A 19,391-nucleotide genomic window follows, 5' to 3' on the forward strand; every position below is an offset into this window, starting at 1 on the left:
CAAAGGTCTCGCAGACCACTTTGGAAGCTGAAGAACATGCCCCTTACTCTACAGTTGTTACAGGTTGTATGCATTTGCATTCTGTATCAACTGCCCTAATTCATCAAATGTTCTTATTTTTATATATTTAGTATGGTTTTACATATAAAAGTATCTGCACCCCAATTATATCAAGACAACCAAAACGTTTATAGGAATTATCCATAGTAAAATATTGTTTCATTCCCATTATCCTGTTATAATTATTTTCATGGTACTTACACTGTTAAAATACCTTATTATTTTAGATCTGTCTCCCCAACTAGAATATTGTGTTTTTGAATGCCATTCTCCACTCTATATGGAGCTCCTAAAGGAGTACATGATAGCCACTTAATAGACTTTTGTTAAATTAATTAATTTTCAAGAAGCATAGTTTTTGTGCAAACTGAAAGTTATTTATAAATGTGTGATATGTTGGAAAGCAGCAAAACTTCCCAAGAACAGAACTAAGTGGATATGAAATACCCTCTAAAAAGGTTGCATCGTTTACTATCAGAGCAGTCTAGAAAGAAGACATTATTTTATGACAAAACATAAATCTCTTAGCATCCCATCCTATTTTTCTTTTTATTCTTCACACACACACACACACACACACACACACACACACACACACACACAATGGAATTTATCGAAAACACAACAAAAAAACACAACTGGAAATGCAGTTTAGTTTTCTTTTCAAAATAGGTCTTCAGAGTAGATCACAGTGCTTTTTCCTTCCATTAGTTACATTTTGTCAGTAGAATATACAACTTGTTTGATGAATCCCAGAACTTCGCCTGACTATATGCAATCTGAGTGAAAGATATCAAGCTTTGTAAATCCATTTACAGAAAAAGGAGGGCAGGGGAAGGAAATTCTAATCTGTGCTCTCCACTGATTGTTTCAAGTAAGTGGGCCGACTCCCACTTACATTTTCTACTGGGAATACTGACCACCACTAGGGAAGCTCTGGAAAAGGATCATGGGATCCCACTTCATTTCTCAGTAATCAGTTGTCAGCCAGCCTCAAAATACCTAAAAGCCTACTACATTTTGATAAAATAGTAGTGGTGGTGGTGGTGGTGGTAGTACTTTGTTAGGTTTGAGACTTAGATACTGGTATAAGGAGAACTATTATTTTCTTAAGTATGTGTTGTGTTAGTTTAGTCTTTATGCCAGTTAGGAATTGCTGGTTAACTTTCTGGTAGAATAATGGTATTCCAGTAGAATGGGGGCATATCTGATTTTGTTTGCAAGGCACAGGCAATATGTGGTTTCAGCAATGAGCTGGGGATTCGTGAAGGAAGTACTTTTCGAAACATATGGGTCTTGGCTGAATCAACAGTCTGTGGAAAGAGTGACGTGCCATTTGTCTTCCTTTCAATGACAAGGATGGTTTCAGGTGGGACCCTGATAGGGTGCCCTGGGTAGGAGAATCAGTGTCAGCGTGGCAAGTCACAGCTTTTACACATTCCAGATGCAAAAATGCAGGTCTCGCAGTAGCGTGCAATCCCATTGTAATGTTCTGTGTGGTTTATTTTGTTGAGCCTTCTGATTTGAAATCCAAAGCAGTACAAAGTTGTGTGGCTGAGCAAATGTCGCCAATGATATGCAGTTGTTTGTATTTTTTGATAGTTGAGGAAAGAGTTGTCTTTATGATAGTTGTGTCCGTTTTATTTCTATTTAAGCTTTCAAGGACTTGAGAACAGTAAAACAGTAATATAAAAGCATGTGGCCAGAGTATTTAAATATAAAAGGCAAAGCCTTTTTGGAAGTAACTTCAGAGAAATATTGCTCTTCCTTGACGTAGCTATCACTTTTATATGTGTCACTTCACGAATATTTGAAGTTCTAATGAGAACCCATTATCATATTCTTTTCTATAAATCCAGTATTGAAAAAAAGGAAGGGATGAAAAGTTGTCATTCTTTTTGTACTACTGTAATTGTATAATATCTCAGTTACAAAAAACGGATGCTTTGCCAAACTTTCAGGAAGCCCTAAATCACCAGGGTTTAGTAAGTGAGATCTTCTTTGTAGTAAAACCAGGACAGGTGCAAAATATGATGGTCAACTGCTAGGTGTAATCTCCAAGTATTTCCAGAAAGTTCTCTCTCTCTGTGTTTGTTTGTGTGCACACACATGTGTGTGTAAACCCAACAGTTACATTGGGGGAAGAGGACTGAACAGCTCCTTCTTTATTTATGGCTTTCCTCAAGTTGCACCAGGAGAAATTAGTTTCTCCTAAGAAGGGCATAAATAGCTCAAAAAGGGAAAAGCCAAGACGCTTCTCCAGGAAACCTCTGTTTGGGCGCCACGTAGGCCGTATGTGTAGTCTGACTGCGCAGCTGCCTTCCAGGCTCCAAAAAGTCTAAGTACAGGCGTCCTTTTGTCGCAAATCTCACACCCTATGGGAGGGCCGTGCATGATACCCATCGTCCCTGCTCAGTGTTCCGTCAGGGAACACGGTGAGGAGAGACTCCTGCCTGAGTCTGAATCCTGGCTTCAGACCTACAAACTGGAGGGAGACAAGTTACTAAACCCCTCAAAGCCTCAGAGTCCTCATTTGTAAAAGGAGGATAATAATGGTATCTCCCTTGTGATGGTGGAGACTACACAGATAATCCCCGAGGATAGTTTCTGGCACTTAGTAAGAGCTCTATAAAGCTAAGCTGCTGTTATTATAATGTTTAATAGTATTATTACACAACTAGAGGAGGAATTAAAAGGCAAATACTCCTGGGAGGATAACACACTTATGTCACTCTTAAAGGGAGGATCCTGAGTGCTTAAAGTTGAAAAATCAGAAAAGGGGAGAAAGCTCAAAGTAGGGGTGGGCAGAAGAGAAAAACTTCTATGTACATTCTTGTGCTGCTTTTTTTTTTTTTTTTTTTTTTTTTTTTTTTGCTTAGTGGTCCCTTCTTTTCCCACCTTCAAATTTAATAGAGTTTACACTATCTTTTTCACTTTTCAATTTTTATAATTAGGTCCTTCTAGTGTTAGACTCATCCTACCCCATCTAGTCTGGGACAGCATCAGAACCATATTAGGCTTCCAGAAATGTTTGTTGGATGATTGATTTTTACATTTTAAAAGCCAAAAGCCTGTTATCTACTTCTGTTTAGTAGAAAAGCTAGTATTGCCTACTATAATCTATAATAATAAAAGTGTAATATGCTAATTAGACCGGACATCCTTCCGGACGTCCTTCTGGACAACCTTCCCGATGAAGCCGGGGCTGCGAGGGCCAAGGCAGCCGCTGCAGTGGGCGGAGGCCGAGGCAGAGGAGGCAGCTGCGGCGGCAGTGGGGGCCGAGCCTCTTGCACAAATTTCGTGCATCGGGCCTCTAGTTGTACAGTAAGTGCTTACCAAATGATTTTTAGAACACTGGTTAAAGTAGATGGCTAAATTTAAGATGAAATTTCCCCATCTTTAAGAATAGTATGGGTATCCAGCCATTTCACCACATAAAGAAAGCCTTGTACAATTCCTGAGCATTCCTTTTTGCTTTTTAATTGGGCAGTGTTCAATTTACCCCTATACCCAGTCCCACTTGATAGCTAGTGAAATCATAAGACTCTTACAACAGTACAATTCAAACTTCAGGCCTCTTGAAAATTATTGGGGTCGTTGAAAAGCTTGTAATTCTGTTTTTGATGTTTAAAGCTTCATCTAGCAATGCTGTCTAGAATCCAGAGATCATCTAGTAGGACGTCCTTCGGTTGTGGAGCCCCTCCCTCAGTTTCCCGCCCCTCCCATAGTGCTCGCCCTGCCCTTAGTGACGTGCTGCAGTGTTTTCCCCTGCGGCTAGGTTTTATTGGAGCTGCATATTTGTATATGAGTGCTTACACTGTGCAGACGTACATTACTTTTTTGGTACACTCAGTGAAAGTCATGACCTTTTAAAAAAAATCACACACATTTATGGTTCCATAATCTGATGACTACACCAAAGATAACTATTTGTTCTTATTTTGATACTGAAAATAGAATAGATAGTATGATAAGGTCAGCTTCATTAATTTCCTTTTTATAATAGTTAAATTTTCCTTACATAGCCTCCAGTTATCTCCTTGATACTTGGCAACAGCCATAACCCCATTTTTCATTTTTATTACCTACCAGTTAATTGCACTAATAGGTTTTGCTTTCATTTCTACATGATTTTCATTAGACAAAGTGGCAAATGTTAACTCTTGCTGCTTTTTTGTTAGTAAGCATTTCAGGCTTTTAAAGCAGAGATTAACAAAGAAAATAGATTTTTTAAACTTTTATATAAGTTTACTTCTAGTCTCAAAAGTGCAGATTACTTCTAACTTTTACTCTTTTAGAAAAGAATGGGCTTATTTGGGACCAATAAATTGTGTCAAGTAAGGAATACTAGTAACTAGAACTATATGGTAGATGGGGGGTTTTCCTTTTTAAAAAAAAGCGTTTTCAGCATTATTTATCAATTAATCTCAATCTTCTCAATCCACAGGCCGCTTTCTTGTGCAATGTGAACTAACATGAGCTAATTTAATTTGAGTATTTAAGAAGGAATTTGTTAATTTAAAAGTGGTATAAACATTTTAATAAAGATGTTAGAAGACACTTGCTCATTTTTAATAATCAAATGTCTATTGAATCTTTAAAAATAAGTTTGTCATATAATCGCTATACCTCCAATAATTTTCCTGAATGTTCTATATATGAAATTATATATATATATATATATATATATATATATATATATATATATAGTTTGATGACACTAAGTATAATCACCTACATGTATCACATTTTAGGATTTATGAGAATGTTTTAATTCATCTTGATTGTTTTATTCATCCTAAAAATTGGTGATTGAATTAAATTATTACCATTGATTTAGTTATACATATCTCATTATGAGAACTTACATTGCACTAATGGGAGGAAAATTTAAGTTAGTATAAGTTTACATCATAGTTATTTTCATCTAACTTTTAGAATATTGTAAGAATAAGAAAATAATCAGATTTTTATGACTTTATACTTTTAAAAAGGAGAGAGAGAGAGATCTAAAAACATTTTCTATGTTCTTGACAAGGCTGGACCTCACTGAAATTTCTCGGGTATTTATAATTATGACATCAGATGGAAAATACACAAAATATAATCGAAACAGTTTCCGTTTCAAGGTATCAAATGATTTGGCAAATGGAGCAATCTTTTTTCTCCCACTTCAAGTTTTCTTTCAATTAAATCATGTCCCCAGTTGACGAATAAGAAATGTAAGTATAGAACGCTGTGATAAGCAGCAGAGATTTAGGCAGGGAAAAGACAAGTGGATCTTTTCCTGAAATACTACCTACAAGAAAATAAAGAATCAAGTGGAAAGTGGAAACTATCTCTTCCAAGTGGCAAACATGGAGGACAGAACTTTTCTGACAGGTGATGAGGGACAGGGTAAAAGGGCTATGTTTATTTAATTGATTTTGTAGGTGCAAGTAGGATTATGTATATAAAGTACAGAAGCTAATTCTGGTTAGAGTTTCTTGAAGGAACTGCCTTATCAGGGAGTAGGTGGCTGGGAACACATCTGCCTTTGTATTTGAATATATTCTGTTTTAAAGTATATATATGTGTACCTATGTATATTATTCTAATATATGTATATATGTATTGTATATATATGTATATACTAGTATATATTGATTTCAGAGAGGACAGGATATATATATGTGTGTGTGTGTCTATATATATGTGTGTGTGTATATATATATATATATATATATATATACACACACATATATGTATATGTATATATATGCATACATATATATCAGTGATGAGAGAAAATCATTGATCAGCTGCCTCCTGCATGCCCCACACCGGGAATTGAGCTTGCAACCCGGGCATGTGCCCTGACAGGGAATCGAACCGGGACATCCTGTTTCATAGTTCAACGCTCAACCACTGAGCCATGTCAGCCGGGCATGCCTTTGTATTTGGAGTGCTCAGCCACAATTCACCTGTCAGGACAGAGAGGTTTCTGCCTTGGGAATATAAATGGAAATTTTTAGGCTGATACGCAAATATGAGATTGGAGTAGGATAAACTTGCACCAGGAATTGTTTTTTAAATTATGTAGGTTGATAATTTCAGAAATGTAAAGGGCACGTTTATATTCAAGGGTCATGTTGGAGCTGTCAGCAAATCTTGGTTTACTAAGAACTTGGAGCTAGATTTTTGCAGCTGCATCTTTTGTCTATGTTTCTATATTGTGGTATGGGAATAACTAGGATATGTATATTTATTTCATATGATGAAAGTTTTCATTTTTAATGTTGAGTAATAGGAAAGCATGTACATTAAAACTATGGTTTCATAATTATTACTGCATTTTTTTAAGTCTATTTTACTTTGATTTAAAGAAAAAAACATGAATAATAATAACACAATAGTATATGGATATGGCAAAAGTAATGAACGTGGCATGTGAAAACTAGTGTTTGAGAATATTCATATAGTTTTATTCCATGCAGTTTACGCATCACCAAATGTATTTTTTAGAGCCTGAGAACAGAAAGTATCTCAATAAAATGCTTTCATTTTTTAACTTTGCAAAACAGTGTAGTTTTTATTCTGTCAACATAGGTATGCTATTTTATTTTCCTGTCCAAACTAATTTTCTATTTCTGGTAACAATCAGAAAGTATAGTTTCATGTTTTACAAATGGATAGATGAAACTTAAGTGTACGCACTTGTGAGTAAACTAAGAAAGTGAACATTGAGATTTCAATGCCCATGGATGCTTGTTTTTTTATTCTCATTAAATAAAATTTAATATAGTCAGTTTTTGCCTTGAACAAATCAAATCCCCAGATTTCCCAGTAATTCTATTTTCCACTTAGTAGTTAAGCATAATCCGATTAACACTTTTTTTCTTTCACTTTTTAAATTATTATACATAAAATAGACTTTGGGGGAGTGTGTATAGTTCTATGAATGTGAACAGTTGTATAAATTGTGTGACCACCACTACAATAAGGTTACCGAGTCATTCTATTACTCCAGAAAACTCCCCTCTTCGAAATTTTAAGTGTCCCAAACCACATAACTGTTTTTATAGTAGCAATGCAGTCTGTCATCTCACTTAAACTTGTAGCAAAAATAGGCTACTTTACTATTCAATAATTCTGTAATCCATCTTTCTTTCTAATGCACTTAAGTTTTTCTAGTTGCTAATTTTATATTTAGTTGATTTATACTCCTGACCAGGGATAGTCTTAATTTCTCCTCTCTACCAAATATCATCAACTAATCCAACCCTAAGCTCTAACCTCAGGAGATTTCCTAGATGATGGTGTGTCAGTTTGTGTTACATCTGTTTATAAGCAATGCTTTATCATCTACATTGTTTTTTGAACTGCCAGTTGTCCAATGTTAATGCTGGAGATTATTATCTGGAGTACACAAGAGAATCACTGCTGTGTCTCTCTTTTAATAGGCTTTGCAAATAGTGTTTTTTTCTTTTTCCAAGTGTTTTTGTAGCTTTGTGCCATATATATGCTGTGGTTAAGTACTTTCATCACTTTATGTTTTTCTGAATATGTATGGTATATGCAAACCAAAGGGAGGAAAGTCACACATTATAAGTCAAAAAACTTGCTCAATATGTAAACAAGGATTGCATATTAACCTATCTGTTATGAGCATTTCCAGGAGAATGAATTTTACCTGTAGTATGTAAAAAGTGATAAATTATTTTAAAATAAAGATCAACATTTTCTGGGCTGTGAGACAAGCCTGTAATTTATGACTTCGCCATAAATCAAAATTTAAGAAACTGAAATACATCTGTAATAATTGTCATTGAGGCCATTTCAGACTATCATAAGTATTATCACCTCATATAGGGAAAATATTAACAAGTTAATTTTAACTTTGACCTTTGGATTTTAAATATTCTTGTTTTATGATTCTTTTAAAGTTTTTCAAGACTCCTTAATGCATATGATTTCTTGGGATGTTGGATTCTCCTCTGATTTGTGCTATGATTTCAAACCAGTTTATTATTTTTGGTTTTGTTCTATTCCTGGAAGAAGTACATTACTTTTGAATGGGAGTCTTTATAATCCTTGTTTGGGAATGAAGATAAAGCCTTAAGGAATAATACAGCTATTTTTACTTGCTCACACTCTTTTCTATCCTTTGAAGTTATAAAATGATTATTTTATCATTTGCTCTTCAGATGGATCCTGTGCAAAAAGCAGTTATTAACCACACGTTTGGAGTGTCCATTCCCCCAAAGAAGAAACAAGTTATTTCTTGTAATGTCTGTCAGCTTCGCTTTAATTCAGATGTGAGTATCACCTTTTTCCTGCTCTCTGTAGTCTGTCAAGCTGGAAGTCTGATTGTTCTGGATATATACATCTCTTCATATTTACATACCGTCTAGCAGCCACTCCTCCTGGTGGCCCACTTACTTCAGTGTGCCAGGTTTTCCAGGGATTTGGATTCAACACTAGAAACTTGAGCAATAGAGGGACTAATATAAAAAAAATCAAGGCTTTCTGTAGGTAATCAATCTCATCTATACCATTTTATACTTAACCTCACCAATTATGTTTACTTTTGAAAAATACTAAATAGCAGAAAACATTTTTAAAGTTTAAAATGCAATGAAAGTCTGAAAAAGTGTAATAAATTCTAAAGAAAATCAGTTATTACTCTTGCTACCAAGTGTTATATTTCATGTGTGTGTGCCAAATCATAAATACCCAAGAAAATAATTTACTATATAATTTCTATTTTCTCAGACATGAAAATATAGAAAAAGATTAGTAAATTATTTTATCTAGCCAGTTTAATTATCCTGCTAAAAAAGGATAACAAGAAAAGGGTACAAATTAATATTTTATGAAAGTTGATTTTCAAATTAGACATAAAATAACATGAAATCAAAATAAATAATTTAGAATGTTTATAATGAAACCCAATTACCAAGTAAAGCCAATGACCAATGCAAATTCAAATCTGAAGATTCAATATCATATGTGATATTTCTTGAGTTACTCCACCCCAGAAGTTATTTTGCAAAACATTGTTATAAGATTTATGTTTATTGGAAATACTAAAATAATAAATATTCTATATACTATTGTACAATTGCACTTATATAACTTTCTGAAAAAGAAGACTATGGAGACAGAAATCAGATCAGTAGGGACTGATGGTGGGGTTAGGGAATTGAATAAAAAAGGGCATGAAAGAAGTTTTTAGGGTGTATATCTTAATTGCTGTGGTGATTATACAACTGTTTTTATTTCTCAAAACTCATAAAACTTAATACCTAAAAAGGAATTTTACTGTCTGTAAAGTATAACTCAGTAAACCTGACTAGGGAAAAAAAACAATGTGATAGGAAAAATGAAATACGTTGTAAATAGAAGACTAATTATTTATAGATACATAACTACTAGAGATATATTAAAGTACAATCTTACTATTAGATTTAAGGTGTAATAATTAAAGGACTTTTGCAAGAAAAGACCAAATAATGAATACTGAAATATATCCAAGTATATTTAACAGCTTTGCATAGATATTTTACAAATGTGTACAGTCTCATAGGGGAATTAAAATATCTGTAACACTATGAATATAAAATTAAAATGTTCACTACTTAACTGACTCCTTACAAAAGTCTCACCTGAAGACATGCTTCATATTTAGTCCTAGCATTCCCAGTGCAGCAATGCAATATATTGAAAACATCTGATAATACAATACAATAGATTGCAAAGTGAATCCATATATATTGCAAAAGAGGCAGATTTCCATGAAGTCTATGAGTGTCATGTTAGAGAACTGCTCAATACAAAGCCACTGACAACTGAGGATATTAGAAAAAGAAACTTGATAAGAGAAAAATAACAAGGTTGATGACAGACTCTTCAAAACAAAAGGCTTGACTATCAAGTGAATAATAGGGACTTTGGGCAATTATGAGTGCCTTGAATTAAAAAATAATAATGACATATTTACATGGTTCAAAAAGTAAAATTAATTTTAAGAGATACACTGAAAACTCTTATTCCATCACATTCCCCATCCTCCCATGTTCCATGCTGTTCCTGTCTATCTGTAACCACTTTCATATTTCTTGTATATATTTCCTGGGTCTTAAACCCAAGAAAGAAAGAAAACCAGGTATGAATATATACTCTTATTTCATCCCTTTTCTACATAAAAGGTAGTGTACTTTTCTTTGCCTTGCATTTTTTACATAAAAATATATCCTGGAAAATTTTCCTCTATCAAAACATAGAGAGCTTCCTCACAGTTTTCATACAGATATGCTAGGCAAAGATGTTTACCTCCTCATCTCTGGAACCTTTTACTATGTTACCTTATATGTCAGAGGGGAATTAAAGTAATAAATAAAATTAAGGTGCCAATCAGTTGACCATAAAATATTTTATCCTGGATTATCCTGTGGACCCAAGGGTCCTTAAATGTAGAAAAGGGAGGCAAAAGAAAAGATTAGAGTGATACAGTGTGAGGACAACTCTACTGGCCATTGTGGGCTTTGAAAGTGAAAGAAGGGGCTGCAAACCAAGGAATGTGGGCAGCCTTTAGAAGCTGGAAAATCAAGAAATTGATTTTGCCCTAGAACCTCCAAAGGAACAATGTTCCTTAGAATTATTAAGATAATAAATGTGTGTTGTTTTAAGCCAGTAAGTTTGGGATAATTTGCTACAACAACAATAGAAAACTAATACAGTAGTTTATATGTGGATGTTCCAGTTTATTTAACTAGTCCCTTATTGGTGGACATTTAAGTCATTTCCAGTCTTTTGGAATTACATAAATTTTCATAGTCAACAAATGTCAGAGGTAGGACATAAATTCAGGTCTCTTGCTTCTAAATCCACAGCTTTTTCTATTTTATTACATTGCCTCACATATTAACTTTGCTCATTTTCTTTGCATTTATTGAGCTTTTATTTTATGCCAAGTACCATACTATTTCCCAGAGACCAGCAGCAAATTTATTAACAGCGTGAATGAAAGCATCTAAGGTTATCCTGATCAGATTTTCCCAGAACTTGTTCCAGATCTTCAGCTCTGTGTTTTATACTCCATACATAGAGAGGCCACATGGTATAGAACACTAGATTAAGAATATTTGAATGTGATTTAAGTTCTAAGTTTTGACTTGATAAATCACTTCACCCTGTGGGCCTCAGTTTCCTCTTCTATGATATCACTAAAATAGACTACTTGATCTTCAGAAGGACCTTTCCAGTTCCGTGATTAAAAATCATTTCCATGGCATTTCTGTTAGAAGAACAGGGTATAAACACCCTCATTTTATGGGTGGGACAGTTAAGACCAAGAAAGAATGACTGCAAGTTTTGGTTTTTGTTTGTGTCATGGGTTGGCTGGGGGAGGTGGGGGTGAGGGCCAGTCTTCTTTCTACACCCCAGAATTGCTTTGGGAGTAGGTGCACCTTTGTCTTGAGCTTCATTCCACGGCCGCAATTGTCTTTGTATTCACTAACAGAGACGTGGACAAATGCACATGCGTGAGCATGTGACCACCCCCTTCCTTGTCACCACTCAAAAGCTCTTTTGATAATAGAGAAAGAAATAACATTTCTGAGTCACACTTAGACTCTGGGTGGTAACACCACATAGTCTAGATGGCAAATTCACAAATATCACATATATATATTCTCTGTGTTTAGTAATGGTGTTGTAATCTGCATAACTGGGCTCTGAAACTGAGCATTTTTTATTTGGGGGAGAGTTTATTATTTTATAATTACCCTATTTACATTTTAATGTAAGAATTAAGAAGATGCTCATCCTTATTTTCTTTAATAACATTTCTAAATCAGCCTGAGTCTGAATTGCCTTCATTCTTCAGTGTAGAAAATATGGTTATGGAACAATCTGGAAGGCAGATTTGCACAGTAAACAGACTGTATTCTGCATTTTCCCATTATCCATATAAAATGTACCAGGGCAGGATTCATGCATTAAAATTCAATGTGACCTAGTTTAAGTGTCCCATAGTAGCCCCCTTTGTCCAGTTTTTATCATCTCAGTAGCACTCCACTGTTGGAAAGCAAAAGGCTACAGCTTTATTTACACAATACAGTGTTATGCAAATGAGCAAGCATTAATCACAAGCATTTCCCAAATGAACCTTTACAAATTAATACCATTAACTTTGCCAGGGGGCAAGAAATTGCATTCCAGAAATAATAAGTCTTTCCAACGGAGTCCCAGACATTTGCACAAATGTGTACAGCACACGAATCCCTGGTTTCTTCTAGACAGCCGCCACTTCGCCCAACATGGCTTAAGCTGAGCACGGAATGAGGTTATCCTAAGCCTGAATGTGCCTTTCTAATGAATGAATGAGTGAACTGCAACTGTAGTATGGTCATAAATTGATAAGCCTAAATCTTAATCTTTACCCTTTAGCTGGAGGTAAGCCTTTCCAGGAAAATAGTTCTATACTTTTTCTGTAGTTGGTTTTAAATAAGACTCAAAATTATTGTGGTTTTTTTTTTTTTTGTCCTTCATACAAAAATACTGGAAACAAGTCCCTAACATAGGCTTCTAAAGTATTTTTGAGGCTAATATTTCTCTTTTTTGGCTAGGTTGTAAGCTGGCAATAATTTTTCCAAATAATTTCTAATTTGCATATAATTTCAATTCCTTGGAGAATAGTAGCAGGAGGATAAAGGAAACTCACCCTTATATAGATTCTCACACAAAATCAAGGCAATTTGACTCTTAAATGTTTGTAAACAGAGATGATCTATTATTATTATTGTTATTATTATTATTATTGCAAACAGTTAATTAGAAATACCCTTAATACATGACTGGATCCTTTATACTTATTAGGCAAATCAAGATGAAAGCATAATGAGCTTTTAAATCAAGTTTTATATACTCTAATATAGGAACTGACCCTGAAATTTTGACACTCAGTATTAATACCACAATTTATTAAGCGTGAGATGCAGTGTCCCTTAATTGCTGACCCCACGGGCGTAATCAAATCTACTGTATTACCTTTTGGATAGCATTAGAAACTTCAAATCACTTATTGTTCACATTTTCTTTTACTTTTTGGTTCCTCTAGGTCTTTAATGTTGTTGTGTTGTTCTCTTTGTTTTGGTTTTTGGTTATCCAGTATCTCCAGCTCTCATCTTCGCTCACTGTTCTTTTTGCTGTGTTCTATTTCCTCGTGTCTCAAGACATAAGGAGATGACCTCATGCCATTTCATTGATTTATGTTAGATTGATTACACATGGACAAGAAACTCAAGGTTTGCTTAGAAGTTAAAGTGGCAAGGGACCAACCATTTGTATGAACCTTCTATGGGTGACCTGACTCTCTCTCCTAGTCTTTACTTTAAATCTCTCTGAAATTTTAAATTTTAGAAAGTGAAACTATTCAGTGATCACCTTCAGTTCCCATGTGACTGCATTAGTGTGTAGTTGAATGTCTGCAATGCCAGTTCCCTCTGCATTTTGCATCTTTGTCATCTCAGCGGTTTTCAATTGGAAAAGGTTATTTAAGTATGCCGTCCTGGGTCTCTTTCTCTCATTTTTTCTTTCTTTTTTTTTTTTTTTTTTTTTTTTTTTTTTTTTTTTTCAGTTCTAAGCTTGTGCCTACTTCCCGACTTCTTTAAGCAGTTCATGTAATACAAATTCTCTGTATTGTATAAACAAACTGGCCCATCCACCATCTGCCATTTAAGAGGCATTAGTGCAGTTTCTGCGAGAGGCCCTGGCATTCTCTGTCATCCTGCAGAGAGCTCAGCGTCATGAGATTAGAGAGAAAGCCACTACTTGGGGTCCCACATCAATGTTCTTTCCCATGCTCTTGGCTGACCCTCCATTTCCTTTGGCCACCATGCCTCCCTCACGCCACCTCTCCACCATCTGCCGTGAGGCAGCAAGTCCCTGCAGCAGCTGTGTTTCCTTCCCTGGGAAGTCAGAATGGCCCGGAAACAAGAACCATAGACACCACATTTGAAGATGTCCCTTGCAGCAAAAGCAGGCGAGGCACTCGGCCACAGGGGCACTCCTTGCCTTTCTGAAGGATCAATTCTTCTAAGGGAGTCCATGTTTTGCTATTGGCTGCCTCGTGCTTGCTTTTAACTCTAGAAATTCTGTCAATGAGTTATCCGTCTTTCTCTTTCCATGTTAAATGTATTCTCTTTACTAGACCATCAGGTTGCTCCTTCTGTCTTCTCTACTTTCTCTTTCCTTCTCCTCTAGCTCTTTCTTGGATATTCATAGTGTCTTTATTACATTTTTTTGTTTTGGGGTTTTGAGGGGTTTTTTAGGTTAATGACTGGATTCATTGCTTTAAATTCAGAAACACTTCCCTTATTGGGGAAAAAACATATTAAGCATATTGTTTGAAACTCTAACCAACACACTGTTTTAAAAAATGAGTTTATATTATATTTCCTGAATTTTCGGACACCACATTTGATCACTAGTATGTCAAGGAAAACTCTGAATGTTTGCTTTCAATATTTGACCCTCCCTCATCATCCTATCAGATGTGTTCAACAGATATCTCTCTACACATGTTCATCCTACAGATGACCTGTTGCCTCCTCTCATATACAATCACTGTCGGCCACCCATAAACATCTACTCTATTTCTCCTGAGGCCCTTGAGATAGAGAATGGGTCCTTCAGCAGCCTCTCTATTAATTTATAATATATTTATATAATTTATATTAATTATGTATATGCAATTATGTATATATTTGGTGGTTTGGGGATTTTTTTAAGAATCGGTGCTGATAAAATGTGAGAGGCAGAGTTTTAAGAACACAGGTGCCTAGCCAGCCAGGTCTCACCTACGCTGATAGTGACCTCCCTTCAGAAACGAAATGAACCATGAAAGTGGCTCCTCACTGAAAAGTGAGTTGATGATGAAGGGGCTTAGAGAAAACCACAGTTAAACTGAATTCTGCAGCTGATGATTAAGTAGAGAGATACCAACCACAGTGATACTAATCTCATTTGTGGGTTTGGAACTCCAAAGCGAGTTGTAAAGTTTATACCTGCTGTTAAGCAATACAAATGATAAGATAAATGAATAATTTCATAAGTTTGAAAAACCAACTGATTCTGTCAAGAAAAAAAGTATGGAAGAAAGAAGGAATCGATAGCATCAAATGGAAATCCAGAAAGTGATAGTGTGCTTTTGTCAAACTTTTTACATTTTTCCCATAAATAAGACTATTTATATTGATTCTTAGGTATGGAAGGTACTGAAGCAGATAGGAGGTAATTAAAAGCATAAATCTCAGGAGCCTGGGAAGGTAATTCTCTGCTTTGCAGACAGAGATGACAAAATGATGGACCTTTTTTGCTTCGATATGACAGAAATATAGCATGGTTACAGAGAGGAGGAACATACTGTGCTACAAGTTTTCTTCGGTAGCTGCTTTTTGACAAAGTTCTTAAAAATTTTAGTCATGTTTTTTGAAGCATATATTAGTTACTTATTAAATTTAAAAAAAAAACTTGCCTCAAAGCAGTACTGTAATATTACAAAATTGTCAGTCTTTTTCAGCACTACCTTATTTGGCATGGACATTTGGATAATTTGTGGCTGGTTTTGAATTCATCAGTGAAAGAAAGAGATTAAGATAAAAATGAAGATATTTAAAAAGTGAGCATTATGACTTATAAAGACTCATATAGATGTTTATATGACATTTTCCTCTAGCTATTTCTATGTGTTTAATAATACTCAAAGGTAGGATGACCAGCCTAATATGATGTTGTAAAGAACAGTAAATGTGGATGTTATAAGGATAGTACCCAAACCCATCCCCACATATCAGGAAAACCGTTAAGTATGGTATCTACCATGTACCATCACTACTGCAAGCTTTGGTATATTTCCACTCAACATTGCTTTGCTGATCAAACATTAATAATACCTTTAAAAATACTATGGGTCTTCTTTTTTCCTGTGTAAAATTTCTGTAGCTCTTTTAGGGAGAAGTAAAAGATTCTTCTTCTTTTTTTAAAATCTTTATTGTTGGAAGTATTACATAGGTCTTCCTCTTCCCCCATTTTTTTCAAGTCATTTTGTTGGTGATTTTGTCATCTAAAAGTTGTCTTGCCCCTTGGGGGTTAGGGAAAGACTGTTGAAAGCTTGTAGATTTGCCTTCTTTGCTTAGTACGCATTGCTTTAGTTAAGATCGGTTGTAGAATCCTTAATAAGATAACTTTTCATTCAATTTTTGTGGTTTAGGATTATTTAGCTAAAAATGTATTCAACATATAATTAGATATCAGATAGAATTTCTAGGCTGAACACCTATAGGTTTGCTAAATGGTTAGTTGCTGATTTAAAGCTTATATTCAGACTTTATTAGGACATGTTTGGTTTCCCATAGATTGTATTTTATTCTAATGCTTGAGTGAACAATTGACTATAATTTTCATAACTTTAACAACCCCCAAAAAGGTATTACTTATGTAAGACAGAAGCAAAACAAAACAAAACATAAAAACCTGCATGCAACAAAAAGTAATCTTGTCTATTCCATTCCTTTCAAGCAAGTAGTTGGTTGAATACAGTACAGAACAATCTGCAAAAAACATAAGTTTAGCTACTTTCATCTCTCAGGCAGCTCTTTTAAATAATTGACAGCATTTGCCCTGGAGGCCAGAGAACTTTAGATATAGTGGGTCAGCTTAAAGAGCAGTTTTTTGGGAAAACCCGACTGGCCATAAGAAACTTAATGATACATCACCGGAGCAGGCCTAAGCCATCAGTTGGACATCCCCTGAGGGCTCCTGGACTGTGAGAGGGCTCAGGCCTGGCTGAGGGACCTCCACCCCACCCACGTGTACAAATTTCATGCACTAGGCCTCTAGTTATACTATAAAATAGGGGAAAAGGTAAAGATTAAATCCTTTTATTACATTATATTAATTACATTAAATATTTATAAATGAGAAAAACTTGAACCTTATATTATTCTATTGCAGTAATGAATAATTACATTATAGTAACAAATAAGTGAATTTTAATGAAATCAAAGTTACACAAAAGATACAGTTTACATAGCTACTAAATTGTACCACTGATATTTTTTTTCATTCCTTAGTTTTAAAACACATAATAAATTAAAAAGAAGCATAAATTTTTATTTTAAAGATATTAGCCAAAGTCAATGAAATATGTTATATGTAGGTTCAAATTTATATTTACCAAGCAAAAATAATACACCTCACAGTTGTCACTGTCTCAATCTTAAATTTCAAACACAGATAAAAATTCTAGGCAGTCATGTAAAACGAGAGAATTGCAGTACCTCAAGTTCTGTTTCTTTGTCTATACAGTCACTATGATATCATCGCCTGTGTCAAATCCACAACTGAAATGCTAGAATAGGAGTGATACAAGGTTTGCTACTAGAACTGCATCTGAAAGGAGCTTCAGTGATTCTTAACCACTAAGAACTTATTTTCTAAGTAAATGATGTAGCAGAGTCATTGTGAATTCAGAGTTTACTGATATCACTGTAAGTCCTCTGTATGAACTTTCATATAGTTAATGAAAAGATAAGCAACAGCCCAGCCGGTGTGACTGTGTGGTTGAGCGTTGACCGACAGACCAGGAGGTCACAGTTAGATTCTAATCAGGGCATATGCCTGGGTTGCGGCTCGATCCCCAATGTGGGGTGTGCAGGAGGCAGGCAATCAATGATTCTATCTCATCATTGATGTTTCTGTTTCTCTCTCCTTCTCCCTTCCTCTCTGAAATCAATAAAAATATATATTTTAAAAGATAATAAAAATGTGCTACTTTTAAGTTTAAACGTATTACTAAAATTCAACTGTAACCACAGCAGTTGTTTAGAACTTAGACTAACAATTTTTTTCAAGAAGAAATATTTTATTACAAAGTTAAAAACTGCCAGATTATAGGAAAAATAAAAAGCAAACTGATTGTTCATCAATTTTATTATTGTTTTTAAATTATTTGCAGACAGTACAACTCATTTCCTGAAGGTGAACTGCCCCACCTTCAGTATACCACTGATGCTTGTAAATGTTTGTTAATGGAATTCTAGTTCTGCTTTAAATGGGTGTTCCATTTAGCATGGGGAATGTGCAGTGCTGATTTATACTACAAATAGTTTCCTTTTTATCTTTGATAATGCCCACTGAATGTTCTCTGAAATGTAGCTTTCATTATCTCTGAACTGTGAGCTTGAAGTGATTACCTGCTTTTTGCTCTGGAAAGATGTAACATTATTATTTGAGAGACATCTATGGAATCCTTTTATGTGATGATTTATTTGTTTATGTCATGAATTTTATTGGCTTTTTCTTATATCATTGGAGAAGAATAGAAAAGTATAGATTCACTAAAGGGGTAGTTAGGATATTTGTTATAGTTTGTAATTTAAAATGTTTAAGCCAACAAAATGTTCGCTATGCTTTTTTAAACTAAAAATACTAACAATCTCTTTTTAAAATTTAATTTATACATTTACACAGATGGTCATAGAAGGGGTATTCATTAACATCTGTCAATGTTGGGGAAATGATGGATGTCTATATTTGTAAAATGCCAGAATAGAATCACAGAATTTGCAGATGTAGATTTAAAAATACAAAGCTTGAATATCTGAAAGACATTCTCTTCAAGCTGGTTTTCTAAAGATTTAGACATTGAATGAATGCCTTTTGAATACATTTTCATAAATGCAGAAAATTCTTGTTAATTTGAACTATCATGGTTAAGGATTTGTGATAATTCAGGCATAGGCTGAATTGGACTTTTCTCTGGTCCAAATGTTTTCTTCAAAGAAAATACAGTTGGAAGTTGCAAAGGAGATTAGAGTACAGAGATTTAGAATACCAACAGAACCATTTTTTTCAAGCTTACTTAAGCACTTTAAAGACATTCATTAAAATACAAGAAATGATATAATTTAAAATAATTCTTATATATTTTGATACATCACTGAAGAATCTCTCTTAACTAACAGTTACCAACTAACAGCATTTCCTCAAAAATTTTCTACTTTCCAACTTATTTTATGCCATTTCATTATGCCTTTCATCCAAATTAGTCTACATTAATTAGGTTTTTCTGAAATTACAATCATTTAGTAATATATAATACTATCCCTTTTTTTAAAGCACATGATATTTCTGTGACTTGGTTAGAATTTCTCTGAAAATATTCTGATTCAAGTGTTTTAACTTAGATAATATACAGGATTTATATTGCAGGCCAAATAGACATTGTTTTGGGAGATGATTAAACCAATTTAATTATCTATTCTATCAAATTAACTAAATGATCA

The 19,391-nt window shown here is 34.4% G+C and overlaps 1 protein-coding gene across 6 annotated transcripts in view; it reads left to right on the forward strand.

Moving 5' to 3' along the window:
• ZNF385B (zinc finger protein 385B) overlaps window positions 1-19,391 on the forward strand; it is a 367,474-nt gene that overhangs the window by 308,555 nt on the left and 39,528 nt on the right. For all 6 annotated transcript variants that reach the window (XM_080669117.1, XM_080669112.1, XM_080669115.1 and 3 more), the window contains one exon: window positions 8,247-8,357. In XM_080669117.1, coding sequence (XP_080525243.1) covers window positions 8,247-8,357 — 111 coding nt within the window. The remainder of the gene's footprint in view (window positions 1-8,246; window positions 8,358-19,391) is intronic.

The sequence above is a fragment of the Plecotus auritus genome, assembly GCF_963455305.1.
Source record: "Plecotus auritus genome assembly, chromosome: 5".
Lineage (NCBI taxonomy): Eukaryota > Metazoa > Chordata > Mammalia > Chiroptera > Vespertilionidae > Plecotus > Plecotus auritus.